Source organism: Monopterus albus, unplaced genomic scaffold (assembly GCF_001952655.1).
Source record: "Monopterus albus unplaced genomic scaffold, M_albus_1.0 scaffold9.1, whole genome shotgun sequence".
Taxonomy (NCBI): Eukaryota; Metazoa; Chordata; class Actinopteri; order Synbranchiformes; family Synbranchidae; genus Monopterus; species Monopterus albus.
In genome coordinates, this window is record NW_018127889.1 from 61,054 (window position 1) to 86,170 (window position 25,117).

Consider the following 25,117-nt stretch of genomic DNA (forward strand, 5'->3'; position numbering starts at 1 on the left):
TACGTGCTATAGCTTGATTGCAATAAGTCACTTACTGTTAAAACACAATAAAAGCAAGACACTCATCAGAACACCTGTCTGCCGGACAGCGGCGGGACAGAGATTCTACTCCAGGCTGACCAACAAGACATATGTACTGGACAAACATAGTTTGAGTATCAGGAAGAAATCACTTTTAAGTAGCCTATGGATGTACTGGTTTGATTTTCCCCAGCTCATTACAGAGAGACAAATTGAAATTGAAGTAGCCTGAACAGATACTAGTAGAAACAGAAAACAGGATTTGTGTGATTTAAAACAGCTGACTGTGGAAATTAGGCTTCACTAAATGCAGCAGAGTGAATAAAGATGAAGCACAAACAAAAAAAGGTTTTATGGATTCAGTGTGGATTGGCACATTTCATATAATGAATTATAGCTGCAGTGTGAGGGGGGGTAGAAAACACAATGCATTTTACCAGTGAGGCCCAATTTGACCTGTTAACATCTGTATACTTCCACAGGCCTTTGTATTTATACAATAACCAAAGGATAAATGTAGTTATGCAAAAGGTACTCAAAGTACTGATGTGAATTTTTTTTTTTTAATTTCAGGAAGTGAAAAAGGGGGTAGATGCAGTAAATGTAGCAGAAACAGAGCACAGTGGTCCAGCATACAGTGTACAAGATGGTAACAAGCATGCCAGGCAGCCCCACACTTGAATTTTGCACCATCTACAGACCCTAACAGAAGGAAGTCGCAGCATAGAGAAGACAAGACTGGATCAGTGAGTGTACAGTAGTGCAAACTAGCCAAGAGCTCAAATGGAGTGTTCTGAGCCAGTAACTGAAGTTATAAGAGGTGAGCACACATTGCAGCTCTGGCATCACCCAGACAGCCCCAGCCCCCCCAAAAGACTGAGCCACAAAATCTAAATGCTGACATTTTCTCTACAATCTATCCACATCATCATTACAGTGAGAGCTGAACCAACTCCAGACCAAGCTTGTTGCATATCATTTCCATTTGATCATGTGCTTAAACAAAATATCTGTCCATGGATCTAAACCAACCTGTGTAAAACACCACCTAAATACAATTTATTGACTAACAGATAAGGGCTGCAATGGGCTACTTGAAAACAGAAGCTAGTAGTTGATCACAGTTTACACCCCTTTCCATATAAAACAACTTAATTTAAGGATAGAGAGCATATAAAGGCATACATTCAACCAACCACCGGCCATGACGCTGAAAGAAAAGTACAGTACACACTCGAGAAGAGGTACAGAAATAATTAGATGTCTGATATTTTATCGGTAACTCTTCAGATTGTGTCACAGCCGCATGACTACACTGCTATAATTACAAGTGATGTTATCTGTTGCACTGCAAGCTCGATGCAGTCTTTGAAACCAATACAAGGAGGGACAATGCTTCACTCACCTCTCAAGACAAAGTTCAGAAAGGACCAGACAACCAGACTTAACCTTACAACACCATGACACGTGCACTTCAGTAGGCCGGGACAATGTTTTTCATACAGACAAGAGTTTTGAGTAAAAAAATGTTTAAAATACAATTTTAATACTGAATTAAGGAAAATACTGCTGTTGTCTGGTTTTACTTGGCTTACGTCTACCACTTCTACATGACTTAGAAATGAAGGAAGCAAGTCAAAAAAGTGAAAACATTAGTATTTTCCTTTAAGTTGTAAATGGGACTTCCTTTAGAAAAGAGAAGCAAATGGCTGTATTGGGTGGGAGGGGAAAAAGGATAGAAAGCAACAACCACTAAGTGGCAGCTTTTCCCACCAGAACTTACAAGGACAGGCTGCAGGATCTGTAAATCAGACCATGGCTTCCTCCTCTGTCCTTGCAAAGCTTTCCTGCACCTCACAAGTAGAGCATAAAACTAGTCCTGCAGTAGAGCATGAGGAGGACTGAAAGAAGCCCTGGTGAGTCCTCTGCTATGAGGAAACTGTCACCGGATTGAGAGAACCATTACGGCTGTAGAACTTTGAGAAGGCCTCTTCAAGAACAGATGCAAGCCGTGGTTGATCACCCTGGAAAAGATGGAGCGCGAGGTTAAAGAATCATCTTTGGCAGTAAAACCCCAAAGTTAGGATGCTGCGGTTCTATTAATAATAGCTAGAGTGTTGAGGTCAGCAGGGTCATGATGATGAACTCTACTTACCTCACAGATAAATCCCAGCTGAACAAGTTCCACAGCCAGCTCCTGCACACTCTCATCTGGACAACACACAAAGCAGTCAGAAAGCTTGGAATGGTGCCAGGATAATGAGGTGTTAAATCTACACCACGTCAATGTGAAAACTATCAAATAATGGTCTTTGAAGGCATTTGATTGCGTTGCTCAAAGAGATTACAGGTACCAGAGTGAAGTTTAGACCATTAGTGGAGCTTTGATAAACAGCCTCTAAAACCATGTCTACCGTATTTTCCGGGCTATAAGCCGCTAGTGGGTGCGGTTTATAGTCCAGAAATTACAGTATGTAATGTGGTAATATGATCTGCAGTCACAAGAAAAAGTAATGGCATTGTTTGCAATTTCCTGATTTTCTAGATAAATTGGTCATGAAATGTAATCTGATCTTCACCAGTCACAAATATCAACAAACAAATTTCTAAACAATGCCATTACTGTGTCTTACAACTGTACATGTCTACACACAGCAGAATGCGGTAACACATGCTAATGTGTGGTGAATGTATTCATTCACCAAAAGCAGTAGCAGAGGAAAACTACAAACTTGATGTTGAACAATAAAGATGCAGAGATGAGGCAGAAAATGCACACACTGTATTCTTAGGCTTTATCGATTCATGTAGATGAGGCTTTTAGTGAGAAACACAAATGTAAAAAGCCAGTCTTTGGTTTGTGTGAAGCCTCCACAGCGTGACTAACACTGCACTGACAGCAGTTCACCTACTACACAGGTTTTCAAATGTTAACATAACAGTGATTACCAAATTTAGTAAATGTGTGCAAATGCCAGGCTTATTAATGTTGAAGTCAAAGATACTTACTTGGTAACAAGTCACAGCTCAAGTGCCTGTTCAGTTTATCCTCAAGTTTCAACAGCAAGGTCAACTAAAAAGAGAAAAGTCAATTCAAAGGCCCTCAAAATAAAGCACTTATTACATACAATACACAATACTTGGAACCACAAAGATGACTTCATTACTCATGAGACTTACATGGTGCTTGGTACCCTCATCAACAGGCTCAATGTTACACTGCATCTGAAGGACCTGTGGAGTTATAAGTGGGAAAACAACCATGCAAACTGATCAAACAATTCAGTGAACACAAATCCTTTAGTTCTAAAATTACTTGTGGTTTTGCAGTTTTTCCTTCATAGAAAGATTCAACACAGACAACTTTTCTTCCCATTTCTGAGGCTTTTGTTTTTCTCTTTACTTGCAGAAGACATGGATGTGTTTTCAAATATATGATCTGTTTAGAGATCTGTATGATCAGGAGTTTTCTTTTTCAGTATTCTAAATATGTTCCAACACAGTCACAAGAGGTGCTCCAATTTTACACTGTGAAAACAAAGCACAGAGGATTTGCTAACTTAAACTGACCAAGGTCCACTATCAGTTCTTACCTTCCTGGTCTCCAGTTCTGCAGGTTCAGGAGTCGGGGTTTTGACTGAGGGGGGCACTATGGGTGACTTCACTGCCTCCTGTTGAGGTTGTTGTTGAGAGGACATCCCAAACGCTGTCAAAGGGTAGATCCCATTCCTGATATGGAGAGAAAAGGCAGCAAACACTGGAGTCTATTTTAAAACAAAGGTTTTCCTGAGCCCTAATATGCCCCACTTCACATTTTATGTACTTTGCATACATTTAGCTGCAATACAATAACTAGTTCGCATTTTTAACTCAAGCTGTTGTTACAGTACAGAGTGAGCAATTCTCATTTTAACTTCCCCACCTCAAGCTAACACCAGTCCATGCATTCAAATCAACTAACTGGTCTCCGAGTATGATCCCAGTGTTAAGGTTTTCGTACCTCACATCTTCCAGGAACTTGTCCAGCTCAAGGGCAGGAAACTGGGAGAGCCTGAGGCAAAGAAAAACTGGATAAATAAATCTTCAACAAAATAAAAAAAAAAAAAAAAAAGACAGTGCTAGTCATAGTGGGTAACTTTTCATTTAGCTTCCACCAGAAGTTCAGACAGGTTCAAAAACATTATTTTAACTTACAAAAGCTGCAGTACAGGACACGACAGTAAAAATGTTACATTATAACTGCAGACAGAAGAGCACTGAAGATTTTGGTTTTCATGGACCATTCTCTAATTTTGATGTACTTACTTCATCTGAAATTCATCCTTGCCCTCAACAATCACCAAGTTAGGGTCCATGTTCTTTGTCATCTCCTCTAAAGCATTTTCTGGAATCATATCTACAGGTGAACAGAAAGCACTGCACTCAGAAATACACAATTACGTCTCCGAGCTTACAAACACATTTTATGGTAATGCATGCTTTTGTGACTGTCCACTGCCTGGCCTTCTAACAGATTTAAAGGTAGGGTTGGTGATCTTGGAAAAAAAAGCAAGAGGAAGCGCAATATTGAAAACCGACAAAAGCATTTGTTTAGATAAAGCATGTGTGCTTGTGTATGTGTGTGTATTTTCACTCACGCTGGTGGCTCACAATGCAGTGTGCAGCCAGCAACTTGAGTAAGGGCACCTCAAATAAGGCCTGGTGAAACAACAGTTCCTTGGCTGTGGGTCGTTTACTGGGATCTACCTCCAGACACTTCTGGATAAATTCCTGAAAATATATATTTTTTTAAAAACTATGTTGTGGATCTCTCTCCCAGATGGCCATTACAGATTTTAAATACATTGTTCTTCTCCACTCACCCGCTGCAGTGGGTCCTCTAAGGACTGAATGGCACTGTTTATGGCTTCTTGGGACACATAAGATGAATCTCCATTACTCTGGATTTCCAACACAGCCATCTAAGGAAGTGGGAGGCCAAAGTGTGGATTAGAAGTGATTCATAAACTCTCTAATGCAACATTTAAATCAATATTAGGTGCTCCAGTGTTACATAACACATTTTCAAGACATTTCAGGTCATCACTGCAGACCAAGGAACAAAAAAAGCACTTCCACATATCGATTTCCATTTCTGACTGCAAAAAAAAAAAAAGCTAGCAAACCCAGAATTTCCAAATAGAAAACAGCATTAAGCATGTCTATATAAACACACCATCAGTGCATTACCAAATCAAGTATTCTGTGAAGCTTGTATTCATGGAAACTGGGTACTCTTATTATGTTGGGTGAATAACCACAAACAAAGGAATAAGTGACTGTATTTGCCAGTATGTGACTGAACAGCCACATGGTTTCCTCTCACCTCTAAGGCGCACATTCCAAAGGAATAGATATCCACGGCTGTGGTGACACTGGCAACAGCTGAAAGCAGGCAAAAGCTCATCAGAATCGCAATAACAACACCGCACATACCACAAATGTGTCAAACAGGCAGGATTTTACCTCCATATTCTGGAGCAAAAAAGTGAAGGCTCTTCTGCTCTTCCCGGCAGGTTTTCACATGGTTGTTGATGGTGTCTGGAGCAACTACATTAGTGGGAAAAGACTTGATTACTAACACTAATGCTAGAGATAAGGCTAACAGTAAAGGCAAACAGCAGTATAGAAAACATGTATGGTCAGTGGGAATCACATGCTCTCCTAATTGTAGGTGGAGCTGTGGATATATACTTTTGTTCATATAGATGTTTGTCTGACAAAGACCTTGGTTTTTTTTTTTTCGTAGGAGCTTCAGGTGTCAGTATACCGACAACTCTCTATTTTCCCACGTCACTGGCTTCACAATGTAGCGTTCAAATTCTCTTGCTTGGAATGGTCTGAGGCCTACCTGAGCCAATCTTGATGAGGCCGTTGTGCTGAATGAAGATGGTGTCACAGGTCAGATTGCCATGGATGATGGGAGGTTCACAGGAATGCAGGTAGCTAGGAACAAGAGGAGAAGGGTAAGAAGTAAAAAATGCAAACCAGGCACAAGAAACTTATTTGACTGCAGCAGCTGGTTTTCAAAAATGCAGCTGCAGTAAAAAAAAAAAAAAAGACTATAATTGTGTCTCTCATAACTTATAAAAGCTAAGCAGCATAAATCAACTTTTTTTGTTAGACTAACCTGAGTGCAGACAGTATTTGTGTGCACCAGCGCTTCCAGGCCTGTTAGAAAAGAAATAGGTCATCAAAAAAAAAGAAAGAAAATAAAATAAGAAAATAAAAGTTCATGTAAAACCAGTTCAAATAACATAAACGGGCTAAACAACTATTTCTGACTTCTCAGCGCAACCGTCAGTGAACTGCATTTGAACATCTTTTGGTAAGTTACAGCAGAGCTTTCACACCTTTTCATTCATTGTCTTGTGGTTTTTCTTTGTCTTTTTCAAAAACTGTTTGAGACTCCCTGAGGACATGTATTCTGTGATGAAAATGACCTGCAGAAAAAAACAACAGAAGCAGAAAAGCATTAAAACCATTAAACTCCTCTTTCTGTGGTTTGATGAACAGGAGATTTCTGAGCCGATGTCTTACCCTGGCTCTGTTCTCTTTGACGTCGGCCCAGTATTTGTGGAATTTCACAATGTTCAAGTGCTCCAGCTGGATCAAATTGTCAAACACTGCCTTGACTTTTTCCTGCAAAACAAAATTGAAGATATGACTCATCACTTTTTTCAGTTGCAGCATACTGTATAACTGCTAATAAAACTGGTGCTATGATTTATGTCTTTGTTGTCAGATGTGTACTCATTGTGTTTTGACAACATTAATTTTCATTGCTTAGCTGCAGTGCATAATTTGTAAATGATGAGGTCCCAGAATGCCACTTGACGGCAGACCCGGCATGTCAATGTGGGGAGAGGTGGTCCGAGAATGAGAAAAAAAAAAAAAGTTCCTTAATTACCAGCATGTTTGAGTAATTTCCACATTAAAGCCACACTATGCAACTTTTTTCAAATATATATGTTGTATAAATCTGCTCAAAAACTTGTCTTAATGTGGAGAGGTGCTATTGAAGCCCCCTGTGACCCAGACTCATTGAACAGCACTAACAGCAGTGCAGAGATATTAGCTTCTAAAAGGTTTTGAGCAGGACTGGCCTCTATAACCAAGCAGAGATTTTCAGTTATTTCTGTTTGATCAGAAATTTGTTGCACTGTCATTTCTTTAATTTCATAACATCAAATATGTGAAGAGCTGGGCAGAGCATGGCAGAGCATAGCAGACTATAGTAGAACAGTGGAGAGGGAGGGGGTGCTGGGTGGAGGAGAGTGGATTGATTAGGCATTTCATGCTAGTGTTGGCTTAAGTTACATACTGTAGCTTTAAGGGAGCAACTCAGAGACAAAAATATTATATGCTGTGTGTTTCTAGAGACCAATAATTAACGTATGAACAACACATTTATTTGCAAGTCCCAGTTATAAATGTCAAGCATGAGTGGTGCTAAATACATTAGGACTATGAGGCTACAGCCTTCACCCTAATATTTGGGAGCTTACTCTGTTCCACATTAACATTATAGCAATAAATTTAAAGCACACCAGAGCCTAGATGATGCAATAGCATTAAATAAACATGTTCTTATTTTCAGTTATTTAAAACAGAATCCAGCTTGTTGCAGAAGCTTAGCTGTTGCACTCAATGTCCATGTGCCATGTCAAATGCAAATTCCACAAATGAGTGTAAATCAATTCTGGATCTTTCTCTTTACTCCATTATCAGCAATTATTCATTTAATTTCAAACAAACAAACAAACAAACAAACATACATATTCAGAATCTCCCATTAAAATTTCTGAACTTTTTTTTGCATCCAGCCAGGTACAGTGTGTTACTTTGCTACTTCCTGCAACAAGTTCAGCCACTTCTTAATGAGCTTAAAGCCAAAGAGGTGAGAGCCAGTAGGCTTCCATGAAAGCAGCCTGGCACTCAAAATTGCAATGTTCAACACCTTGTTAAGACATTTAAATTGTCACTGATATAAATGTTGTCCTCTTGCTGCTATCATCCTCACAATGATAACTGTCTTATGTGCCAAGATATTGCACTGTACTAACATGTCAGACACATCTTCCTACACTGGCCTCATTTTGCACCTACCTCCTGTAGCTTGAAATTTTTCCTTTCTGAGAACATGACCTCATTCCACACCACCTCAACTCCTTCCTCAGTGTCCATGGCCAAATAAGCATTATCGATCCCAGGGACGTTGCGCTGATTCACCTTCAAGAAGAAAACAAAATAATACATCAGTTACTATCTATAACTAACTCTGCAAGATAAACCTCAGTATACACAGTATGGAAAGTGTAATGCAACTAAACACAAGACCCTGCAAAAGACTGAGGACAGCAGAGAGAATCACCAACATGCCTCTCCCCTCAGGTACATTAAGGAGAGATGCCAGCAAGAAAAACAGCTTCTCAAAGAAATAAGCAAGCAAGCAAATTCTATTTATATAGCACCTTTCTAAACCTAGGTTACAAGGTGCTTTACAGTAAAACAGAAGAGATGAAACCAAATAAATCACACATACACAATAAAATAATAAACAGCAAAAATGCATAATCAAAAACAAATACATCAATCAGAGATGTTGCTAAAGGACTGCAAATAAAAGTGAGTTTTAAGGAGTGTTTGAAAAACAGGTTAGGATCAGGTTTCTGGGACATCCTCTGTAGTCCTCATGGAGAGGTCATAGACGGCCTCACACACTGCCCCTGCACGGTCAGGGACAGAAAGAGACTCAACAAGCTGGTTTAAGAGCTAGACTGCTCTCTGGATTCCATTGAGGAGGTTGGCGGACAGAAGGATGCTGGTAAAACTAACATCCATCATGCATAACTCCTCCCATCCCCTGCACCACACAGTACAGGCTTTGAACAGTTCTTTTAGCACGAGACTGTTACATCCCCAGTGTAAGAAGGAACTTTTCCTCCCTACAGCAATCAGATCGTACAACACATCACTGCAGTGATAAGCTTGGTGAAATTATGAGGGACTAAGTAATAATCTACTGAGGTGCAATATTCAGCTCCTGGGGGTGAAATGCATTGTAAATAGGCTCATGTGTAATATCTTGTTCCTGATCTCTCTAAAATACTGTACATTGCCCTGCTTTAGGTATTTGAGTAGTTGCTCAGAGATACTTATGGCTGAAACACAGGTTTCTCTCCCCCATTGTGGGATTAATTGTGTGAGTAATATTCGATTGTTCTTGATTTCCTGGTTGTTTAGTCTCTACTGCTGTTCCTGATTCTCTCTAGTGCTGCTCTGCCCTGTTTTTAGATGCCTTTGATTTGCTTATTTGTGCTGTGTAAAATGTAACGTTCCGATGACGCTACTTGTATTGGTTCTAATGCTTTGTTGCCTTTATGTAACCGTTTATTTTTAAGACTAAGTGTTCTTTGTTGTGCTGCACGGAGTGACAGCAAGTTACAGCAGCTGTGTCCTCGTTGTGTTCTCTTCCGTGTTTTTATGAAGTCCTGTTCTTATGGTGGTGTCTGTTCTTATGGTGTTATGTTGGTTGTTCTCTATAGCTGCTGCTGTAACACAGAAATTTCCCCACTGTGGGATCAATAAAGTACCTACTCTACTCTACTCTACTCATCTTCATCGCATCTAAATAACAAACTTGATACAGAGTTCACTGCTAGACACATTTTACAGGTCATGGAAGCTATGACATGTTCTTAACCTTGGCATTTTGAACCACTGTCCTAAAAGTAACATCTTTTTATTCAGGTATGTGGCTACAATGACACAGATAAATCTGAAACCTACCTCTTCTCTGCGTTTCTGCCAGCGTCCGCATGGGCTTTCCTCCAAAATCTCAGACTCATCCTCACTCTCCTCTTCCTCGTCCTCGGTGGCAGCAGTAGCTGGAGGCTGGGTCACCACAGACACAGGGGGAGACACCGATGGCACTCCTTGACCTGTGGGTGCAGCTGCCATCGTCTCCGGCCTCGCCTCCTGGACAGTGTCCAGGGCCTGCTTGTTCTCTCCCTCAGACATCCTCTTGGTTATCAGGCCCAGCAGCCTGCTGCATGACGGAAATAATCAAACACACCATCAGCATCATAATGTTAGTCCACAACACGGCAACAATCTGTTAACGGCTGACGAAGTAAAATACAAAACTTGGAAAGTAGATCACATTTTAAAACTAGCATGACAACAAATGTCTGTATGTATGCATTTGTGAGTTCTAGCTTGCTAACATAGTTGCTGTAGACCGCTGAGACTGACAAATAAGTTGGGTTACCATTGGCCGATTTAGCTTTTCGGGAAGGCCATAATAAACATTAGCTTAACACAAATAAGAGGAAAAGTATCATACATGGTTGGACATACGTGTTAAAGATTGTAATTGTGACGATGCCAGCTCCAGTTTAACAAACTCCCACCGTGGAAGACCAATCCCAGCTGGTTATTTAGCTTTGTTAGATATCAGTCTTGTTGGTTTCTCGGCGGAGTTGCAGCCAAGCTAGCGTTTTAGCTACGCTATGTTCTGTTATGTTGCTAACTCAACAGAGATAGCAGCGGAAACTGCTTTAGCCAACGACGTTCACAGGCGTGGCTTTATTCACTTTGAATGCCGCTCGATGTTTTGCTAGGTTAGCTAGCTAGCTAGCTGGTTGGTTCTCTGCTAGCTAGCAACAGCTGTAGCAGCCCACCGCCCCTTACTGCGTCTCAAGACTCCAGTTCTGTTAATGTCAACACAATACAATAAACTGCAACAGTACTACACCCATTCACTGATTAATAACACCATAACAGTTCATAGAAACAAAAACAAAGTTAATAATATGAGTAACTTTATATCGACGGACTAACTTAACTCAAGTTAATATTTAGCCAGATACGTTCACGACAACTGCCAAACTCACACTGCTCTAAAAGAGCTGCGTAACGTCAGAGCTGAGAAAGGTTGCCAAATACAGCTTGTTGTATCCCCCTTTAGCGATGTTCAAATCACTGAAGCAACAACATTGTACATTTGGTGTAAAGACAATAAATTACTATAGAAGCACATCAAGTATTTCCAAAGCATTCTGGAAGGGGTGCTGTTATGGTATTTAGACATAAATATTTTATCACTATTTTCTGATATAATATGGATTGTACATTACATCACATCCCAGGTTCACTGTGTATGTGTCTATATTATCTGTGTATGTGTCTATATTATCTGATAAATCATCTGATCATGTAAGCATAAAATGTTACTGAAAATGTCTGCCATACCAGACAGTGATGCAGCTGGTCAAGATGCTCTCGACGATGCAGCTGTAGAAGCTGCAAAGGATCCTAGGGGAAATGCCCAGCCGCCATTGGGCCATCTTGACCAGCTGTGTGGTGTTAAGTGTCCAAGTGAGGTCCTCACTGATGTGGACGCCCAGGTATTTGAAGCTGCTCACCCGACCTATCACTATGGTGTCATCCGCAAACTTTAGGATGATGTTGTCTTTGTGGGAGGCAGCACAGAGTTGGGTGAACAGGGTGTAGACAATGGGACTGAGGACACATCCCCGTGGGGTGCCGATGTTCATGATAATGCTGGCTGAAGTCCTATTGCCAATCTTGACAGTCTGGGCCCTGTCAGTCAGAAAGTCCAGGAGCCAGTCACAGAGGGTGGGGTGCAGACCTAGTGTGGGCAGTTTGTGGGGGACAACTGTGTTGAAAGCGGAGCTGTAGTCAATGAAGAGTATCCTGATGTAGGAGTCTCCATTTTCCATGTGAGAAAGGGAATAGTGGCTTAGGCTGAGACTGAGGTGGCCCTATTGGGCCGGTAGGCATACTGCAGGGGGTCCAGGGGGTCCGGTATACTGCTCTGGATGTGGGCTTTTGATGTAGAAGTCCAAAATTTTAACTTTCCATCTATTGTTTTTTTGTTTGTTTGTCTTTTCCTAGTATGGGCTTCCATATGGCTATCACTGACAAGACATAAAGGAGTAGTTTACCATATAACACGAATAAACCTAACACCATCTTCATCATCTCATTCATTTTGCCTGAAATTGAAATAAGAATGTCGGTTTCCCTTATACCTGGCAACCATGTGCTAAGCAGCCACCCTTTCCTATTTGATATGAAGAATGACAGAGAACTAGGCCAAATGAATCCTGGGTTGTGATGTCAGCCTCAACAGGGCACTGAATGTTAAATGTTTTACCACTAGGTGTCATATAAGACAACATTTTAGACTTTAGTAGATTTTAGAAATACTGACTTCAAACTCTTGAAGCAGAACCCTACCCATCTAAAAAGCCACCAGTCAAACTATATAACCTCTCAGTTTTATTTTTCTGTAGTTTTTTTTAATCAAACTAAATGTTTGTGTCCTCTCTATGTTGCCATGCATGTTATTCCAAAAGAGAATACAAAACCCCTTATGTTTAACTTATTCATTTTTTTCATCTGCAGTCCATTTTTTAAATATTTTTTAATTATATGAAAGCAAAACAAGTTATATGTGTGCAATTATAGAATTTAGCCCACTGACACAATGATCACAGAGTTCTCAATGGTAGCTAAAGCCCTGGCCTAATCAGGGGTTAGTGTAACAGTCATTTATTCAGCTATAGAGAGATATTTGACACTTCTTCACTAGCCTTTATTGACCTACATAGCAGTATTTTCACAATATAAAATATCCCTACAACAATTTGTGTATTCTATTCTAGTGGACCTATGATACAGATTTTGGACAGCCCAATTGAACAGTATACTGTAACCTGAAACATGGCCAGAGTCTCTCTTCGAGAAGCCTCCACCCCTTCTTTAAAGAGACCTATATTTAGGTGCAGCCAGCTCCTGGGACACAACAGTAGCTGCATATGTTGGTGTGAGAGTGTGGTTGGGGATTGTTCATGAGCAGTAACTGTATTTTTCATCAAATAAAGGAACTAAAAGTGAACCTCAGAGTCAAGGAGAACAGAGGAAGTTTTGCAAGTTCATGCTCTGGTTTTGCAAACAAGGAAAGACTCCAGGGTTCAGTTTTTTCACTTTTTAAGCTCCCCAGACTGAGAAAGACACTGACAAGATGGGCGACAACAAACATGAAGGGAGAGTGCCTCTTTTGGAAAATACAAGGGTGAAAGTGCTTTATGAAACCCAAACATCATTCAGCCCCGGTGATTACGCTCCAAACTCGATCTACTCTGCAATTCTGAGCAGAAATGAGGCCGTCAAGGATGCCAAGCGTCTTAAGACTTTTTTGGAACTGCGAGACAAATATGTGACGAAGAAGGTTTTGTTTGAAGATCCCCTGTTTCCTGCAAATGACTCCTCACTCTTCTACAGTCAGAAACCTTCAATGAAGATTGAGTGGAAGCGTCCCTCGGTGAGTGCCGGTCTTCAGTCTTCATTTGCTTTAGGTCAAGTTACACTTACACATGTGAAAGTGGCACTAATATGTTGACAAAGCTCTTCTCTAAAGTCCTGATATATCTAATCACTTCCTCCACAACACATTGGTAGGGTCTCCAGTTGATATGGCTCCATACTCCCCACTGGATTACCACCTTCTATGATAACAGACAGCTGGCCCTCACAAGAGGGGATGCTAAGAAACATAAAGATAACTGGGTGCTGGCTCCAGGGCTTCATATTTTTCTGACATAATTTGGCATGAAGAGACACATGTCCTTGACTCACAGTGTATGTGAATTCATGGATTTTTTTCATAAATGAATTATTTTCTTGCTTACTAATAAAAAGAAACAAAAGTGACTATTTTTCCTCATGTCTGCTTTGTAGAAATCGAGAGCAATACAAAACTGAAGCATGATTTCTGCTTAATGGCAGATCACAAATGCAGCTAGTGTTACATGAATCCCATCCAGGGGTTAGCAGTTAAGTACACTCTATATTCGGAACATGAGGAGGCATTTTTACAGGCTTAGTGTTGATCAGTCATGTAATGAAGAGAGTCGAGTGAATTTACTAAATAAATTCTCTGCTATCTTTATCTCTGTTCTAGTCTATGAAAACTGTATTCTTGGTATATTTCAAAAGTGAGAAAATGCTGCATGATTTTAGATTTTTTAATTGTGTTTTTTTAGTTAAATCAGAGTAGTTCCCAACCTTTTTAGCTTTGTAACACTTATAACAACTACTTTCTCATAAATATGAAGAAAATACAAAGGGAGATTCCCAGTCAGGTCCACTCCAGCCAGAGAAAGTTCTCCAAGTGGCTTCTGGTGTCTGGGTCTGAGTTTCTCATATGTCAAATGTTGCAGAAACACAAACAACTGCACAAGAACTTTGCTTAAATAAAAATCTTAACATCTACTTAAACTCTCTCTAAACTTTATGCATATACAGTATTTTGCAACACACAGAGAAAAGTCCCCTAACACACTCTTTTTTTTTCTATGACAGGAAATTTGTGAAAACCCCCAGTTCATTGTGGATGGAGCCAACAGGACAGACATCTGTCAAGGAGAATTGGGTAATATTAATATTGTTTCTGCTTTCAAAAAAAGTGGTTTTCCAACTCACTAGGTTGCTTGGGAATACAGTACAGTATATAACTGACTAAGAGTGGCTGTGGCCAGGATCCAAGTACTAGAATAGAAATAAGTATATCATAAAAAGAAACAATAAATGTTGTATATGAAATGTATACCTGGTTTTAATCTGTGACAGTGGTATCACTTTATGCAGAATGCTTGGGTCAGTGTTTTATAGCTCATGAATCTGTTGTTGACAGGCGACTGCTGGCTGCTCGCTGCCATCGCCTGTCTGACACTGAACGAGAAGCTGCTGTACAGAGTAATTCCCCAGGATCAGAGCTTCACCGAGAACTATGCCGGCATCTTTCATTTCCAGGTTTCAAATTAACACCTCATATTGTGAAACAAACTCTGATTTTATGTTCTTGAAAAATCATATTGCTCTTTTGATGCAATCATACAATAAACAGTTTAGATTTGGTTACACTGGAATCACATAGAGTAATCTTATTCAGTGTTTAGTAGATACTCACAATTAGTTCAAATCCAAATGTAAGGATTCTCTCCCAGAAATGTTTAAGTATATATAGTATCTGTCCATACTGTATATAATGTCATATTTGATTAAAATCTCTCCAATATTAATATCAGTAATAGCCTCAGACATATCTTCAAGAGAGGAAAATACAGAGTAACTGTATAGAATATGTATAGTAATTGTATGGTAATATTTTGTTCTCCACTTATTCACTCTGTTCTGTTTTCCTGTTTTCAGTTCTGGCGTTATGGTGAATGGATTGATGTGGTTGTGGACGACCGCATTCCCACCTGCAACAACCAGCTGATGTTCACCAAATCATTCAGAATAAATGAGTTCTGGAGCGCCCTTTTGGAAAAAGCTTATGCAAAGTAAGCAGAGACTAAATTCCCACTGCAAAGAGGAAGCGTGCAGCTGTCCACCTATTCGCAGCCCATGTGTTGCTGTTAATTCAATCATTCTGGGTTCAGATTTCCCTCTATCCGATGCCAAATGCTTGTCATTTTATTTGGTGCTGAGCCTGCGGTTCTGGCTTCCTTGCTAGAACTTGCTAGAAAGGCAAAACCTCGGCACATGAAATAATTTCAGGTGTTTTCAAAGTTTGATTCATTTGTTTTGAAATGTTTTTAATCAGTATAATTGACAGTATTGAATATTAAGAAAAATTATTCCACAGGCATCAGGATAATGTCAGTTGGTTTTAGACACTTTGTCACCCAAAACCACTGATCTCTCACTTCATTGGCATTACGTTTCCTGAACAAATTTTTAGGACCAAATCTGAACCAAATATCTTACTAAGCTACATATTTTTTGTAGTGTAGCCACACTAAGTAGGCACACATCCCCAGTGTTCACATGTTTCCCAAACTGGCTGCAGACTGTGAAAAATCCAAGCCTTGGAGAATGGACAGTCACCAGCATGATTGGCATCTCTCTCAGGTTGCACGGGTCTTATGAGGCCCTGAAAGGTGGAAACACTTTGGAAGCCATGGAGGATTTCACAGGTGGAGTTACAGAATACTTTGAGTTGTCTGAAGCCCCTGGTGAGCTCTACAACATCATGAGGAAGGCGCTGGAGAGAGGATCACTGATGGGCTGCGCCATAGATGTGAGTTGTAGTGAAAACAATAAAATGCACAGAAAACCAAGGGGTCAGGGGCCCCAGACCACAGAACCTAGAGGAAACTGTTAATCTTTCTGTTGGAAGGCCCATCAATTAATACAGAATGAGAACAAAAGCCACAAAATTAGAAGAAAATAGATGGAAAACAACTACAAAGAGATGCAGAACTACTAGAAATGCCACAAAATATCTAAAAAAACAGAAAAGACCCCAAAGACAGCAAAAAGACAACAAACATGCAGAACCAAACAATGGGCATAAAGCTGGACATTTTTTTTACTTTTGATGCAAATCAGTGTTTCAATAATTTTGCCAAAATATGAGCAGCTGAACTATAGCAGCAAGTGTGATTTTAGGCAGCAAATCTAGAATAAATTACAATTTAGCAAGATTTATCATCCCAAAACCCACTGCACTGCACTGACAAGTCTTGAATCTCAGATTTTTTCAGCCAGTGAAATGGAATCTCAGACTCGCCACGGGCTGGTGAAAGGTCATGCTTATTCCATCATCGCCTTGGAGGAGGTACAGTGAAATGTCCATTTACAGTAAATGCAGATTTGGTATTCTTTGTAAGACTAGAGATTTTCCAGCACTGCTAATGAAGTGTTGTTCCTAGTGCGATGGGGTTGCAAAGGACACCAGGATTCGTCTAATTCGCTTGCGTAATCCCTGGGGATGGGTGCTGTGGAAGGGACCCTGGAGTGCAAAGTAAGTTTGACCTGGAACACTTGTCATGGTAACATACTAAATTGTATTGTGATGGACTGATAACTTGATAATGGTGCTATCATTTATATTTGTAAACACTAGCCTATATGACCTAGGTGTCACTGATTAACTCTGCAAATACTCAGTAGCCATATGTAACGCTTTACTATTTATCATTCCATAGTTCAAAGGAGTGGTCGACCATTTCCATCGCAGACAGGGAGAACCTAAAAAAGCAGACTTTAGTGTCAAGCGAGTTCTGGTAAGAGAAATCAGTGTGACTTTTATTTCATCACATTTTTAATTTTGGCTTGTTCAGCACTTTAGACCAGAGGGAAATGTCTACTATGAAGTTCATTTTCAGTTCAGCTACCACAAGGTCAAAGTTTCCATTTGTTCAATACAATTAGAAACCCTCAAACCAGTGACCATCACAATTAGCTCGACTTTTAACTCTACAATAGAATGCTAACATGCTAAACATTAGTTAACTATATAGATATTGTCATTTTAACACATGTACTAAAATCCTTATGTGATACGTTTGTTTCAGAATAAAATATTAAGTTTATATTGTCACCGCTGTTGTACTTCCTTCCAGTGACATGTTGGCTGACACAGCACAGAGTGATTAGGCTGGAACTGAACATAACAAGCTGCCCTCTGCAGTCACCCTCTGACACTGCACATTTAAGACTAGTAAAGACCTCCAAAGAAGAAATGTGTCTCAATTTTTCACCTCTTTAACATTTTTACTTGATTGTGTGATGTCTATTCATGTATGACCTTGAAGGGCCACTAGTGTTTTACTCTTTAGTCTGGATCCAAGTCAGTTTACAATCTGAACAGCATACGACAGTCCCGATCCTTATATCCTTCATTTGGACATCTGTCCTCCAAAAATCGCTTTAACAGGGACAAAATGAGACACACCTCAAGAAGAGCAAGAGGACAGATAACTCTCTTCCCAGAGTTTGTCTCCTACAAGCTTCCTCTTTCGTGTTCCTGTCTAGGATGTCTTTTGAGGATTTTAAGAGGAACTTCACTAAACTGGAGATGTGCAACCTGACCCCCGACACGCTGCAGGGTGATGAAAGACACAGCTGGACAGTATCGGTCCATGAGGGTCGCTGGGTGAGAGGCAGCTCCGCTGGTGGCTGCAGAAACTTCCCAGGTAGGCAGTAACTCTTTAACAATTATGGCAGCTTTATGCCTTTAGAAGCCAACATTGGTAAACCACTTTTTGTCCCCAGTATCTCTGTAACTTTATTCAGACTACTATCATATGACCACCTGTTGCAGATTTAGCTTTTGTGTTTTACAGACACATTTTGGACGAACCCTCAGTATTGGCTGGAGCTGTATGAGGAGGATGATGACCCAGAGGATGGGGAGGTGGTCTGCACTGTGGTTGTGGCTCTGATGCAAAAAGGTCGAAGGATGCAGCGTTATCAGGGGGCCAAATTCCTCACAATTGGATTTTCCATCTACGAGGTAGTGACCTTATGACCTTCACGTTATCTCTGGCACCAATAAGCTGATGTCCATTCACTTGAGTTGAACTTTAACTTTTGTGTCTCTGCAGGTCCCAAAGGAGGTATGCCTCTCTCTCGAAGAATGTTATTATGATGAAGTCCCTGTTTCCTGTTTTTAGCACATTTATTTCCCATAGTTTCTTTGTTGAATAGCTGATTTTCATCTCAGCATCCTTAAGATCTCAGCTGCTACACAATGACTGCTTATTTTCCATCTGTAGATGTGGGGAGTGAATCAGCATATGCAGAAGGACTTCTTTCTGTATACAGCCTCCAAAGCTAAATGCAAGACCTACATTAACCTACGGGAGGTAACGGAGCGTTTCCGCCTGCCCCCAGGACAGTACGTCATCATCCCCACAACCTTTGAACCCCACGAAGAGGGAGAGTTCATCCTCAGGGTGTTCTCTGAGAAGCAAAGCGTGTCCGAGTAAGAATCGCTGAGGGCGCGGCAATGGCTATATTTAGTGGTGCAGCTGATATTATTTTGGGGGTTGTTGATAGTAGAATCATAAAATATATTGAAGCCTTTAAATGAAGTCAGTTAAGAATGACTGGCAGGGATGCTAATGTGTCTATTTTTCTCACAGGGAAATGGAGACTACAATCGGGATTGCCCAGCCACAGGTCTGTAACATGACTGAATAAGTGTGTGTGTGGGTGGGTGGGTCACAATATATTTGAAGAATTATGGCTGATATTGCTGTTGATAAATGATTCAAAACAGAGGAGTGAGTTGACTTTCTATTTTTTTTTTTTTTAGTATGCTTTGAATAACTTCCAGTGGCCAGTTAAAAACCACTTATCAGTGTCCGTTCCTTGAAAGTGGAGCACAGATAGCTGAAAGTGTCTATGAAGAGGTTCATTGTAGAGGGGTTGGTCTGAAGCCAACATTGCATAACTGTTTTTAGGAGGTCGGGATCAAGGATTGATGTTAGTTTAACCCAGAGATGTGGGCATCTCCAAAATACACAGAGAGAAATGAGACAGAAGTAGAAAACCCTGTGTCCTTGATGAAGTGTTGCACAGATAACACCAATATACCTATGCATGGTCCACCAGCAGTGCACATTTCTCTAGCCAGTGTACTGGGTTTGCAACACACTTTGGCACTAATATCAGTTTGAATTTGATATATTGTTAATTTAATTTGTGTACTCTACATATTTCATCAGCTCTTTTCCCACTAGTTACTAACACACTTGAATATCCAAGCGTTTCCTCTCTTTCATCTCATTTCATCCTTCTGTCCTTCCTTGTCTTATTGGCCATCAGCAAGACAAGAAAAAGAAAGAAAAGGTATCGTATGCACTGGCAGCAGCGCAAGTAGATTGCTTTTAAACTTTACCCACTGCTTCTGTCTCTGCTTTGCAGTGTTGGTAGTTATAGATTGTGCCAAAACTGAATGAACAGTTCATAGGCAGTAGAAAAAACTGTAAATTAATTCTCTTCTTTTCTGTTTGTCTTTATAATTCTTCTCCCCTTTTGCCAACCATTGCCATTACCCACATGCCAGCCTATTGTATTTGTGTCAGACAGAGCACATGCCAACAAAGAAATCGAGCATGACAGCATTCTGGGGGAAACGAGGAAGAAGCTAAAGGTAACCTCCCTACAGCAGAGTGTCAGATTGCTGAACCCTAACACCAGTACTGATCTTTGCCATGCTGTAATTTCTAGAGAATGGCAACTCTGACACATAATCTTGACTAGGTCAGATAACATTACTTGGAATAAAACAACTGAGTTTGAAGCCAAATAATCTCAAGTGGCACGACTGCACCTGTTTGCTTGTACGACTTCAGGGTTAGCTGTCTTTATGGTCTTTTTCTTTTGCACTGCTCTCCTCTGGTACTAACATGAAATGGATCCAGTGATAATATATCATAACATGCAGCGATGGAACAAATTGAAGGTATAAAAGCTTGTGTGTAATTCAAAGATATATTTTAAGTCATAGTTAGTGGTAGGGAATCATAATGAAGAAAATAAGCAGCAAAAGATAAAGCTAACTAGCTTTAATGCCCTTTACAGCATCTAGGAATTTACCTTCAGAATGCTTCACTATACCTTGAAAATACTAACTAGCAAATTTCACACATTCATCATAAATAAATGTATTTCCTCTGCCAATAACTCTAATTATAAATGACTAATCTTCTTATCTGCCCTTCAGCAAAAAGTGTCCCAGGAAGAGACTGAGGAGGAAAAACAGTTCAGAGCCATTTACCAGCAGATTGCTGGTGAGGTGAGTACCAGCGAGACAGAGGACAACCCACTGCAAACATAATGCACTTTATTTGATCTCAAATGAAATACATGCTTCCTCCCTCCATCAGGACATGGAGATCTGCGCCAGTGAACTCAAGACCATCATAAAGAATGTACTCACCAAACGTGAGTGAACTGAAAACGTCATTATTTCAGCCTGTATCACACGATAATCACTCACACTAAGTTATCCTTTCCCACAGATAGTGAAATCAAGATTAAAGAAGGTTTCAGCCTTGAGACGTGTCGGAGTATAATCGCCTTGATGGATGTATCCTCAACAGAGCAGCCTCCTGTTGGCTATAAAAGAAGTATTAACAGGGCGTTGGGTTGAATCTCTGCATCAAATTGTAAAATTATAGGAAAGTTAAAATTTGATGTCCAGTTTCTCATTTCTCTACTCTGATAACCAAGAGACAACAAATCTATTACTTAATTACAATTCTAATTGTATTGACAAACCTGTAGAGTACTGTAAGTTTAGCCAAAAATATCAGTAAGTAAAAAGTGATCCGTTTTTTTTTTACATTTATTTTTTATTTTTTTATTCTTATTTATTATTGCCATAACTGAGCCGTTCTCAGACCGATGGCTCGGGTAAGCTGAACCTGCAGGAGTTCAAACACTTGTGGAGAAAGATCAAGGAGTGGCAGGGGAGGTGATTGTAGCCACCCTAATTCTCATATTTATCTAATCTATACATTTTTTTTATCTGACTGTCTCCTCACATGTTTGCAGCTGATCTTCAAACGTTTCAATAAAGACAAATCCAGCTCGATCAGTAGTTTTGAGATGAGGAATGCTGTTAGTGATGCAGGTGAGAACCCTGATGGAAATACCTTTAAAGTTTTAACCAGTCAGTGGCTTCTCCTCTCAGGCTTTGCACTTTATCTTTAAAGTCCGTGCTTTTGTGCTTCCCACCCTAATATTATAAATTGTAATAGTCAGGGGAAACCGGTAATGGTAGGTTGGCTGCAGAACCCTCAGGAGTTTTTCAGGGACAAATTTGGGTTTTGCGTTGTTTTTTTTCCAAGCCATTTTAGCTGTGCTGAATGAATGTAGCTCAAATTTACTACAGGATATTTATTGTTTTAAAACTTAAAAATTGTGGTCTCACTTCCTTAAATTAGCCTAAAATGACAAAACTACAAAAATACTCACACTTTTGATCTTCGGGACAAATTTGTCCCCATTTAAACCCATTAAAAACACTATGTGGTGACCGACCTTCAGGGTGTTGCTGCTGCTGCAGGCCCTTCTCACAGCAAACCAAGGGCAGAAAGCCATGTTTCTTTTGTAAAGACAAGAGAAAAGCAGGACATGTATGCTGCAAATGTGAGAGGAACCTGTGCAAGGACTACAGCATGTGGATCTGCAGCCCCTGCTCAGGAGCAGGAGAGTGAGGTGTTAGTGTTCAATATTTAGTGTTCATCTTTGTAAAATAAGTGTTTTCTGGTTCAAACTGATCTTGCATTTGAAATTTATTTTTAGAACACAACAGGGTAATAATAATATATATTTTTACAGTTGTTTTTGGGAAGTGGGACAAATTTGTCCCGAGGGTAATCAGTGTACAGTGATATTGTAATTCTGCTACTGCATAAAATTAAAAAATGCATCCAAATCAGTGTTGCTACCAACCATTGACCCATCTCAGGGCCTAGTAGTAATAATAATAATAATCAAATACTGGTTGAAATGTATTTTTTGGAAAATATCTTAGTTTGTTTTTTTTCCATAAAAAACAATGGAGTTATGTAAACATACTGGCATAGAAAGGGTTAAAAATTCCAAAAATATAATTCATGTTTAATATGTATATTTCAGGCAGGAGTAGTTTTAAATGATTGGCTCATTTAAAGTGGAAAAAATTATGAATTTATAATAATTTTACACCCTTATGTGAGCCATAGGACAAATTTGTCCTGAGGGTAACCAGTGTACAGTGTTTTTGAAGATTCTCTGAGGGTTAAGGACAGTGAGTGTAGTCAACCAACCTGCGGGTCGACTCCCCGAAGGGGTCCACTATATAATGATAAAATGGTTAATTTTTTTTTTATTAGCCTTTGTCAGAGGTCACATCCATACTCTACAGCCTCATGTTAAAAACTACAATATTATCTGTTTCATCATCTCCTCATGTAGGGTTTCAACTCAACAAACAGTTGTATGACATCATAGCCATGCGCTATGCAGATGAACACCTCAACATCGACTTTGACAGTTACATCTGCTGTTTAGTGAGGCTAGAGGGCATGTTCAGTAAGTACACACCACACCTGAGCTTGTGCAATTGAAATTAACCCAAAAATATAAACATCCTGGTACTGTGTATTAACACCAAAAATATCTTACACAGCTGATTAATGCTATAAATGCAACAGGTCAGCAATATTAATTTAACCTGTGTTTTTGTCTAAAACTAAAAATGACTTTTTTAATGTCTTATGCAGGTCTAAATTTACATAGCAATTACAGCCTTTCCCAACTGTGTGAAGGTCAATATAAAGAGAGTGATGAAGACTATTGATCAATTGTCTCTTGCAGGAGCTTTCAACGCCTTTGACAAAGACGGAGATGGAATAATAAAGCTCAATGTCCTGGAGGCAAGGCCACTTTTAGTATTTTGACCTTTAGAAAGTGCTACTGTGTGTCATACATTTAAGTGCATGCTTATGTTTTATTACATACATGCAGTATTAGTTAAACCACTGAGACATGCTTGTGATGAAGGTGCATCAAGGTTCATTCTTGGAGGAAGTAGTACTGGTAGCTATAGCTCACCCTGTCAGATTAATCTCAAGCCTCTCACTTCTCTTGTTCCATTTCCAGTGGCTTCAGCTGACACTGTACTCTTAAGTCGCTTTTTGACCCCTGGAGCAGCTGCAGACAGTTGGAGACTCGCCTGTCACAGACTTCACCATGACTTAACTCTCCTGGATAACTGCTCAATTTTCTCTTTACCTACACTTTATTAAACATAATGAATTTTGTCGGACAAATCTATATACAAATATTTAATGTATTGTTTTTTTTAAATATATTGGAGGTGAACGCTAAATTCTATTTGCCTTTTTATTGCTGTGCACATACAATAAGTAATAATTACAAATGAAACACATATTGCACAGTATATCACACAAAAATTAAGAAAAAGAAAATGTCATCACATGAACAAGTGTTAAACTGTGGTGGGAGAAAAGTCTGAATCAGAAAGAAATTAAAGATACAGCGGTTCAAAGTTGTGAAGTTCAGAAAGATAACAAGCAATGGCAATGTAGGATGAAAAATATGAACTCTCAAATTCTGATTAAAAAAAAGAAAAATGATTTAAATGCAGGCAAAACTATTATATACACTAATACAATCAGGTGTTGAACTGTCTCCTGACAGCTTGTCCATGGGAAAATGAAATGATGACGATTTCAGTAGTGAATTCCTCAAAAACTTAGCAAGGGACTCAAAAATCCTCAAACAGCCACACATTTCACAAAGACGAAGCCCTCACCTTCCCGTTATGTTTACAGTGACTCATGGGTGTGCAAATGGATGATATCAGATGGCTGCAAGTAATGAAAATAATCCTCTTAAACTGTAAGACTGACTATTAACATCTTGTATGTACATCAGAACAGTGCTCACCCAGCATTACTTTGATACTGTATAAATGCTTAAAATGTCACGTTTAACAGGCAAGATCTGGAGTTTGAAATGAGCACCTTGTTTGGAACATATATCCTTGAAAAGCAGAAGTCACAATGTATCTGAAAATGTGTGTATGATGTTTGTGTGTTTGGACAAACTGCAGCAATCAGGCAGTAAGGGTTTTAAAGTGGCCTACCATAACTGCCACTGCTGATCAAGTACAACAATTAACTTCCAGCTGTTCTTCATGCGCCTGTCCCTCTCACCTCACTCCGCATCTTTGCCTCACGTCTCTACCTTACAGTTTAAACTTATTAATTAATACAGTCTAACTTTTCATAGATGTAAACCGGCTTGTATAAAAAGTTGCCTAGATTATACCTGTCCAAATAATTTTTTTCAGACCAGTTCAAGAAAAAGTAGCCCAACCAGACATCACTGATCCTGAAACAATTGGAAACAAAAAGAAAATGTTGTAATGGATGAAACTCAAGCGTCTTCTGCTGCTTCGCTTGACCTCCTCTCCGGTCAAGGCTGCACCTTACTGTCACTCGCCACATGCCTCTGCATGTGTTCAGGCAGCTCCTACAAGAAAGATCCAAAGGCTGAGAAACTGTTTTCATAGAAATGTTTAAACCACAAGTAAAAAGGACACATGCTTGGCGTGAAGGCGGTGCCTTCTCCCCCATTCTGATTAGAGAGCTGGTAGTGAGATGATTTCATTAACTGGTGCATTGCCATTAGCTAATGAGCTAATGGTAAT

General features: G+C 39.7%; 3 protein-coding genes across 6 annotated transcripts in view; 1 reads left to right on the forward strand and 2 right to left on the reverse strand.

The window, feature by feature from the left end:
* Positions 1-574: 574 nt before the first annotated feature.
* nrbp1 (nuclear receptor binding protein 1) lies at positions 575-10,973 on the reverse strand. 2 transcript variants are annotated; one of them, XM_020588832.1, is made up of 18 exons: positions 10,423-10,973; positions 9,853-10,111; positions 8,170-8,292; positions 6,601-6,702; positions 6,414-6,503; positions 6,191-6,231; positions 5,912-6,006; positions 5,527-5,610; positions 5,387-5,445; positions 4,884-4,982; positions 4,659-4,791; positions 4,327-4,417; positions 4,022-4,072; positions 3,615-3,750; positions 3,202-3,255; positions 3,031-3,094; positions 2,177-2,232; positions 575-2,045 (listed from the first exon to the last, which is right to left on the reverse strand). In XM_020588832.1, the coding sequence occupies exons 2-18, from the start codon at positions 10,081-10,083 to the stop codon at positions 1,950-1,952; spliced, it is 1,605 nt and encodes a 534-aa protein (XP_020444488.1). In that variant the 5' UTR covers positions 10,084-10,111; positions 10,423-10,973; the 3' UTR covers positions 575-1,949. The 2 variants fall into 2 exon arrangements, with proteins under 2 accessions (XP_020444488.1, XP_020444497.1); XM_020588841.1 differs by having other exon boundaries at positions 10,409-10,973.
* Positions 10,974-12,987: 2,014 nt separating this feature from the next.
* On the forward strand, positions 12,988-24,118 carry capn3b (calpain 3b). Of its 3 annotated transcripts, XM_020588803.1 has the most exons (22): positions 12,988-13,414; positions 14,455-14,524; positions 14,786-14,904; positions 15,304-15,437; positions 16,009-16,177; positions 16,634-16,717; positions 16,812-16,903; positions 17,088-17,165; positions 17,917-18,077; positions 18,228-18,397; positions 18,489-18,500; positions 18,660-18,868; positions 19,029-19,065; positions 19,955-20,041; positions 20,615-20,686; positions 20,778-20,835; positions 20,913-20,980; positions 21,294-21,362; positions 21,448-21,526; positions 22,855-22,971; positions 23,257-23,315; positions 23,542-24,118. In XM_020588803.1, exons 1-22 carry the CDS (start codon positions 13,115-13,117, stop codon positions 23,566-23,568), a joined length of 2,271 nt encoding a protein of 756 aa, XP_020444459.1. In that variant the 5' UTR covers positions 12,988-13,114; the 3' UTR covers positions 23,569-24,118. The 3 variants fall into 3 exon arrangements, with proteins under 3 accessions (XP_020444459.1, XP_020444464.1, XP_020444474.1); XM_020588808.1 differs by lacking the exon at positions 19,955-20,041 and having other exon boundaries at positions 13,115-13,414; XM_020588818.1 differs by lacking the exons at positions 21,448-21,526; positions 22,855-22,971; positions 23,257-23,315; positions 23,542-24,118 and having other exon boundaries at positions 13,115-13,414; positions 20,917-20,980.
* A 764-nt stretch (positions 24,119-24,882) lies between these two features.
* Positions 24,883-25,117, reverse strand: part of znf106b (zinc finger protein 106b) — a 10,307-nt gene continuing 10,072 nt past the window's right edge. Inside the window, exon 20 of the mRNA XM_020587776.1 lies at positions 24,883-24,939. Coding sequence (XP_020443432.1) covers positions 24,883-24,939 — 57 coding nt within the window. The remainder of the gene's footprint in view (positions 24,940-25,117) is intronic.